This window comes from Anopheles darlingi, chromosome 2 (assembly GCF_943734745.1).
Source record: "Anopheles darlingi chromosome 2, idAnoDarlMG_H_01, whole genome shotgun sequence".
Taxonomy (NCBI): domain Eukaryota; kingdom Metazoa; phylum Arthropoda; class Insecta; order Diptera; family Culicidae; genus Anopheles; species Anopheles darlingi.
The window spans coordinates 46,571,903-46,579,402 of NC_064874.1; the positions used below are offsets into that span (position 1 = coordinate 46,571,903).

A 7,500-nucleotide genomic window follows, 5' to 3' on the forward strand; every position below is an offset into this window, starting at 1 on the left:
TTTATTTTTTCTTCTTCTTCTGGCACGCATGCAAACGTCAACGTGGAAAGGATTGAGAGTGTTTTGGCCAGCTGGTGCTGCTGCCGTCGATAAACCGGATTATTGAGGTGCGGTAGACCGATTTCGGTGCAGTGCGTTTGTCGCAGCGATCCCGTGCGTCCCAGTAGGCTGTGCGGGTGCGTACGGCAGAGCCTCAGCGAGAGTCGAGACCCGTAGATAAGATCTAGATAGCATCTCGCTGGGGGGTGTGTTGCTGCTGACTCGTGGTTACGACGACGACGACGGCGACGAAGGCGACGTACAACCTTGTCGCCGGTAGCGGTATTCGTGCATCGTAAGCACCGCCGCGTCACCAGCGGCCGATATTCGAGCTCAGCAGTGGTTACCGGTTTGTTGTTGAGTCGTCGTACTCGTTCCTCGTCTGGCGACCAAAGAACATTTCCTCAGCGGCCGTGCGTCGTCGTCGTCGTCGTCGTCTGCGATAACGAGTTCCCAGTGTTGAAGGAATGTCGTCGTCATCGTCGTCGCGTCTGAGTCAGCGTCGTCGGCAAGCCGGACCGGTGGCCGAGAGTTAAATTTGCAACACCCCCTACATCCCTCACTCAATTCTCAATCCTCAGCCGACACACGTGCACATTATGCAACGTGCGTGAACGAAAGCTGGTCGGTACGTAACACGCCCGCGACAACGACGACGACTCTCGTGAGAAGAACGCCGCACGAACCGCTGTGCCGTGCCGTGGCTCGTCCGGAAGGGGCCAACCGTTCAGCGATAATCGTCGTTTGCTCGTGACTGGGTGCAGCAGACCACCACCGGCGTGTCGGACGGAACGATGGCTGCGTTACAACGTAGCAAATTGATCGGTGTCATCGACGAAGGCACCAACAGTGCCCGCTTTGTGGTAAGATTGACTGATCACGTGTGCATGGATTCTTTGATATTTAATCGAAATACATTTCCCTTTTAGATATTTAAAGTTCCGGAGTTTGAGGAGCTCTGTTCGCATCAGGTACGCATTACACAGATAGTGCCGCGGGATGGCTGGTCGGAGCAAGACCCACGGGAAGTGCTGGAAGCGGTGCGGCTCTGTATGGCCGAGGCCTGCTGTCAGATGGAAAAGCTTGGCTTCCTGGTGAAGGACATTTCCGCGATCGGTATCACGAACCAGCGAGAAACGACGGTTGTCTGGGATAAGAACACTGGTGAACCGCTATATAATGCAATCGGTAGGTAGCATCCTGTGGCCTGGCACTGGTCAATCGCAACTGATTCGATAATGTTCTATTTGCCAGTTTGGAACGACATACGGACAGCGGAAATGATAGACGGGGTTTTGGCGCACCAGCCCGATCAAAGTCCTAGCAACTTTCGCACCATCTCGGGTCTACCGATTTCCCCGTACTTTTCGGCACTCAAGCTGAAATGGTTGAAGGAAAAGGTGGTAGGAGTGCGGAAGGCATGCCGTGAAAAGCGGTGCTATGCGGGTACTATCGACACCTGGTTGCTATGGAATTTGACCGGTGGCACCAATGGTGGATCGTTTATGACCGACGTCACGAATGCTTCCCGCACGATGCTGATGAACATCGAAACACTACACTGGGACCCGCAGTTGACGAAATCGTTCTCCGTGCACCCGGACATGCTGCCTGAGATCCGCAGCTCATCGGAGATCTATGGGTACATCAAGGATAACTCGGTGCTCGATGGCATTCCAATTAGTGCCATACTGGGCAACCAGCAGGCCAGTCTGGTCGGGCAAAGGTGTTTGAAGGAGGGTCAGGCCAAAAATACCTACCGGAGAGGTTGTTTTTTGCTGTACAATACTGGCACGAGGGTAAGTTAGTGGTAAAATGAATGAGTTTTTTATTGCATTATCACTAATTGGCATTTGATTGCCGTTCTACAGTGTGTCCAGTCACAGCACGGGCTTGTTACGACGGTGGCCTACAAGATGGGTCGGGATGAACCTCCGGTATACGCTTTGGAAGGCTCAGTGGCCGTCGCCGGTGTGGCAATGAACTGGCTTAAGGATAATCTCGAAATGATCAAGGACATTCCAGTTGACTCGGAGAAGGTAAGGTTACGCCACGGAATTAGAACGCACCGACGGCTAAATCTTGCACTGATAATAGTCGAATAACGTCAATAGCGACCTCATTAACTTGTTTGTATGAGATATTGCCATTGTCTGACGTGTTTTTATTACTTCTTTGAACAGACGCGATTACTTGTTTGTATGTGTGTTTAAGCGTTAAGAATGCTCATCCCATTCTTTGATGTTCTTGCCGAGTTCGCAATGGTTTAAACTTTTATGTTTGAAATCATTTCGCCAAGTACTTAGTTGGGTGATAAATTTGAATGTGTTTGACCAATTCTGAGACAGAGAAATAAAAATGCCATAATTCATGTTTCAGATTGCTGGCAGCGTCTCATCCACGGGCGACGTTTACTTCGTACCTGCGTTCACCGGGTTGTATGCTCCCTACTGGCGAAAGGATGCCCGAGGGTAAGTGGAGTACATCTCGCTCGGCTGTTTATGATCCCGGCAGCGTTATCATGGTTCCTAGTGGACACGTTATTAGATTGTAAAGGAATAACTCGTGCAGCACAATTTGATAGCTGTCTCATCGCGCGCATCGACCTATCGCCAAAGCATCAATTCTATCGCCCCCTCCCGTCCCGACAAACTTACGCCCTGTGGACGGTCATAAAACGGGCTCGTAATTAAGATAGAGCCTTAACGTGGGGCAGCAATGGAAGGTGGGGTTTTGTTTTTTTGTTACTCAATGTCCCGCTCACACAAAGTTTACCTTCGCGCGTTCGAGTCACAAGACCACCGTGGAGGCAGACATACGTAGACTCTCCGATCACCACTACTGATCGTACCAGCTGGCGGGCTTCGTGATTGACTATTTTTATTTTGTAAAACATAAGCTAGTGACAGTGTTGGTGAGAAGAGGTAGAGCTGAAGGTTGCACGTTTCGGCAGTCACTGCACTTGGGCACGGTTCGCTTCCGTGTGACGAACCACGTTGTTGCTCTAATCGTGTGCTCGGCAGTCGACATTATTTCTTATAACTGATCAGTCACTTGGCGGGGAAGGAGATCATGTCGTGGCAATATTAATGACTGGTTACGGTGGTTTTTCCACTCTTGCTTCTCGTTCGTTCGCAGCATCATTTGTGGTTTAACCAGTTTCACTACCAAGCATCACATCGTCCGGGCTGCCCTGGAAGCGGTATGCTTCCAAACGCGAGATATTATCGAGGCTATGAAAAAAGACTGCGGGTAAGCAAGCTGTCGCCCCTTTTCCCTCTCTCTCTTCTTTTCCACTATTTGGTTACACTCGCACCAACGTTGATTGATCACGGTTGTATTCGCAGCATAAACCTTAACAAGCTACACGCTGACGGTAATATGTCGAACAATGGACTATTGATGCAACTGCAGGCGGATCTGAGCGGCATTCCTGTGTGTAAGTGTCTGAAAACAATGCATATATTCATTGTTACCTGTGTATCTCGAAGTTCCGCTCTCGGTGGCACGTTGCTGATATTGTCACTTTGTTTTTAACCAGTGAAAACGGAAGTGCATGATCCCGCTGCCCTCGGTACGGCTATGGCTGCGGCTCAGGCAAAAGGCATCGACTTGTACAACCTGAACGCGGACAGTCGGTAAGTTTACCAAACGATCCATCATTACCATCTGTAATACGATGGGTTTTCCCACAACCCTTGGCTGTTATAATCGGTAAATGATAAATTGATTTGAACGTGCGCTTGTGTGTGTTTGTGTTTCTCCCATAGAGGTTACACGGGAATACATTCACACCATGAGACGTTCCTTCCTACGACGACGGAGGAGGAACGGAATGCCCGGTACACTAAGTGGAAAATGGCCGTTCAGCGGAGTTTAGGATGGGCAGTGACGAAGAAGAGCGAGGCAATGACGGGTAATTGAGCATAACGATATTGCGTTCAACATGTGCCACCTTTGGCCCCTCTTATTAATCAATCGGGGTGACATTTTTACTTCCAGATGAACGATACAGCTTACTGGCTTCGATACCAGCCGGCCTGTTCCTGGCGTCAGCGTTCATAATGCTCGTTCTCTCGGAACGGCGGTGATTGATGCATATGATGATGTGTAGCCAGGAAGAACCTAGTCTATTGTTCAATATGACCACAAAACTGCACAATTTTCATCTAGAAAATGAAAACAGCAGGATTTTATTGGACAATGCCGAACCGGACGGTGCTATTAAAGTGGCAGCACAACTGATACCTTAAGAGATACACAGCTGATCGTACAATAAAAGTACTTAGGAAACGTTCCCACGAGCAGCAGTCCAGTCTGAAGGATCGATTCAGGATAGATAGAACTGGTGCACAAGAGAAACAAATATTCCAGGTAAATCCGATTATTACCTTAAACGTGAGATGGTAATAATTTATGATGCTGGGCTAAACCCGTGCTAAAATGAACCTAGCTAGCGTAGTATAAAGTTGTTTGTTATTGCTTTCCGGGGAGATGGTTTAGAGTTGCTTGTTTAACATATTTATTAGCTGTTTTCGTTACTTTATACAAGAGTGTAATAATTAGTTTTACACAGGGCACAACTCCAACTGAAGACATTTGAATATAAGTATCATGTTACGATGATATGCACTGTATTAAACTAGCTCCAATAAAATAAATTTGAAAAACTTGAAGAATATTTACTTGCAATGCAAATGCCGAAATGCCTTGGTACGACAAGTGTTGTGTGTGTATTGTTGGTTGTTGAAAGAATGGCGCACAACGATTGTATACGGGTTTTAGTAACTCGTTTTCGCAGACAAACATAATGAACTCATTCACGCGAGTGTCCTGTTATCCTTGCTGCTCATGCACCCCTTGCCTCCCACACGGGTCCATTCCACGTGGTTGCTAGGCAGCCATGGAGACGCAGGGTTATCGCACGTGTTCATGCGAGTGTCCTTTCTATGATGTTGTTTTTTTTACTATTTGGCTCGCATTCGGAGAACTTGCCAGTCACATGATGGAGCGAATGGAACTCCCCCAAAAAGGTACCACTACATGCGCACCAGCCACTTGCGACCGGAAGTGTGTTTCTCGGTCAGCACTCGCAGGAATCCTCGCTGGCCAGACAGTTGACAGTGTAACGAGCTAGCATACGTACTAACCCGTCGGTCGATGATTGAGTTCTTATGAAGTCGCCCCTTTATATCCATTTTTGGTGGATGAAAGGAGGAACAGGAGAAGCGTGAAGAATGATTGATTTGCAGGAATTGTGTGTGAATAGTGCTAGGCTACGAGGTGCGAAGCTGTGATCAAATGGATGCTCTTGCGAAGTCGAAAGATGCTTCACCTTAATCGCAAATGTGTTCACCATCCACTGCGCATAAGTGTATTGAGAATGAATTGTTGGTAAAGTGGGACCTGTCATCGCAAGCATTACTCGCGGAAATACATACATTTGTTGCTCGTCTTCCATTAGCTCCGTACCGTAATGGTGTAGTTTGGGGTTTCATAAATGATAAGTGATTAGACGAACGAGTTTTGCGATGACGGCTGTGATGCTCGACGATAAAATTAACTGAAGTGCCGCATCCACGCTCTTCCTTTGTGCGTATCCTGGCTCAGCTCATCGTCCTTAACTCTTGCCCTTCGCTCCTACTGTCCGACAATTCGCTGACGACGGGTCATTCCAAACGTCATCATGCCTTCGCCAAGGATTATGTTCCTGTTACTTCTCCTGATGCAGCTTTCCGGACAAATGCGTGAGTACGATGTAACGAAAGGGTGTCAAGACTCCTTCCCTGGTGGCATCGAGAAGATATTCACCGGATTCAATTTGCATACATAAGCGAGCAGCAACTTTCAACCGGCTGGTGGCGTTGATAAACCCTTGTTGCTTCGGATGTTGTCATCGCTCACTGGCTATCGCTCGCTCGCGTAGGAAATGTATGGTACAAAACCCAAATTGTCCAGCTCCCGGTCGGGCTGTCGTTACGAGTCGGCGAGGGGCAAACATTCAATTCACGCAACTAGAATACCCAAACGTACGAAATTAGAATTTACATCCTCTGTCCATTCTTGCGGCCTTAGATTGTTTGTTTGATCAATTTTTCATCTACAGCCGTCTGCTATTGTTGGGCTGCGGTTTTCTTCTCGGCCATACTCGCTATCGCTGGCCGCTGAACAGCATGAGTTTGAGAGCCCCTCATAATTCGTATTCGATGCGAATGAAAGCATTTTTTTCTGTTTTTGATACTGACCGTTAAATAGCTGCCGTATACAGCATATGACAGAATCCGCAGTAGCGAGATTTACTCACTTACTCAGGAGCAAACTAGAACGTGACAAATGGTTCACAAGAAAAGAGTATGGCCAAGTGTTCTTTGAGCACACTTCAAACGTGTTCTACAACGAACGTTAGCTGGTGGTTAAAAGGCCGTTCAAGCTGAGGATTGTGCTACCTGCTTCATCTTCAATGGGTTATTCTATGTAGCGTTGTGCATTTGACTGGTATCGCAACACTTTTCCAGTATCCGTTCTCAACAGCATTGTGATTCTATTGAATTGTGCCGGAATCGCTGTACGTGAGGGATGAACAAGATGCGGAAAATGGGGAACTGACATCGTCGACCCATTCCGAAATATGTCGCCAACGGACTGAAAGTTTTTTTTTGCAGTTGATTGCTAACGTAGAACATACAATGGGCGCCCTATGCATGTCCAATGTGCGGCAAAAGGGCTAGGACGCTATTCTTGAGATGCACTCAGCCTTAGTGCAGTACATGTTCAATCGAATTGCATGATTCATCTGTTTCTATCAAACAAGATTGTAGGAATAACGGAAGACGGAAACACAATTTGCAATAGTGACTTGCAGTTTTCAAGGCCGTAGTGTAATGATAAGTGAATCTATGAATTTACTTAAACTGCGTCTACGTCTTATGCAAAGCATAAGCAATGTGGCTATGAGCAGGCATAATTCGTTGTATCGTTTTCTTACTTACAAAGATAATTTCTTCAAAATAAAAATAATTCAAAAAATAATAATTTAATAGGTGCTTCCACTGAGAGTACTATGTATTCCATAACTATCAAAGGATACATTGAGCCTGGTGTGAATCCATACCACTGCAAACATGAGTTTCATTTCAATATCGTTCGTTATCGTTTAATCTTTGTACAGAATGCGAAGCTATCAGAGCCAAATTCGCTAACTACGAGACAAAGTTTATCAACGATTTCATCAATTTTACACGACCGGCGGGAGACATCATGGAACCGATCTACTACGATTACGATGCCGGCTCGAAAGCGGGCAAACCAGGCTATAGCCAGGATTACGAAACCGGCATGACACTCGGGGGGCTGCCAATACCGGAGGAAGCTCCGGGCCGGTCCATTGCAGCGGACGGTGCCGCAACGCGACCACCGGACATCTTTCCCGATCCAGACAAAATCTACGCTTCCTTTATCAAT

At 47.2% G+C, this 7,500-nt stretch overlaps 2 protein-coding genes across 4 annotated transcripts in view; both read left to right on the forward strand.

Moving 5' to 3' along the window:
- LOC125950699 (glycerol kinase) overlaps positions 1–4,699 on the forward strand; it is a 5,647-nt gene extending 948 nt beyond the window's left edge. The window contains exons 1-11 of one of the 3 annotated variants that reach the window (XM_049678927.1): positions 1–176; positions 621–902; positions 969–1,227; positions 1,294–1,838; positions 1,911–2,078; positions 2,419–2,510; positions 3,178–3,291; positions 3,387–3,478; positions 3,581–3,677; positions 3,810–3,955; positions 4,042–4,699. The exon at positions 1–176 is cut by the window's left edge and continues 405 nt beyond it. In XM_049678927.1, the coding sequence (XP_049534884.1) occupies positions 834–902; positions 969–1,227; positions 1,294–1,838; positions 1,911–2,078; positions 2,419–2,510; positions 3,178–3,291; positions 3,387–3,478; positions 3,581–3,677; positions 3,810–3,955; positions 4,042–4,130 (1,671 nt within the window). In that variant the 5' untranslated portion in view covers positions 1–176; positions 621–833 and the 3' untranslated portion in view covers positions 4,131–4,699. Of the gene's footprint in view, positions 903–968; positions 1,228–1,293; positions 1,839–1,910; positions 2,079–2,418; positions 2,511–3,177; positions 3,292–3,386; positions 3,479–3,580; positions 3,678–3,809; positions 3,956–4,041 lie in introns of all 3 variants that reach the window. The other 2 variants (XM_049678928.1, XM_049678926.1) reach the window with 2 other exon arrangements.
- Positions 4,700–5,206: 507 nt separating this feature from the next.
- The window catches only part of LOC125950689 (uncharacterized), a 5,606-nt gene continuing 3,312 nt past the window's right edge, over positions 5,207–7,500 (forward strand). The window contains exons 1-2 of the mRNA XM_049678909.1: positions 5,207–5,786; positions 7,208–7,500. The exon at positions 7,208–7,500 is cut by the window's right edge and continues 55 nt beyond it. Of these exons, the coding sequence (XP_049534866.1) occupies positions 5,726–5,786; positions 7,208–7,500 (354 nt within the window). The 5' untranslated portion in view covers positions 5,207–5,725. The remainder of the gene's footprint in view (positions 5,787–7,207) is intronic.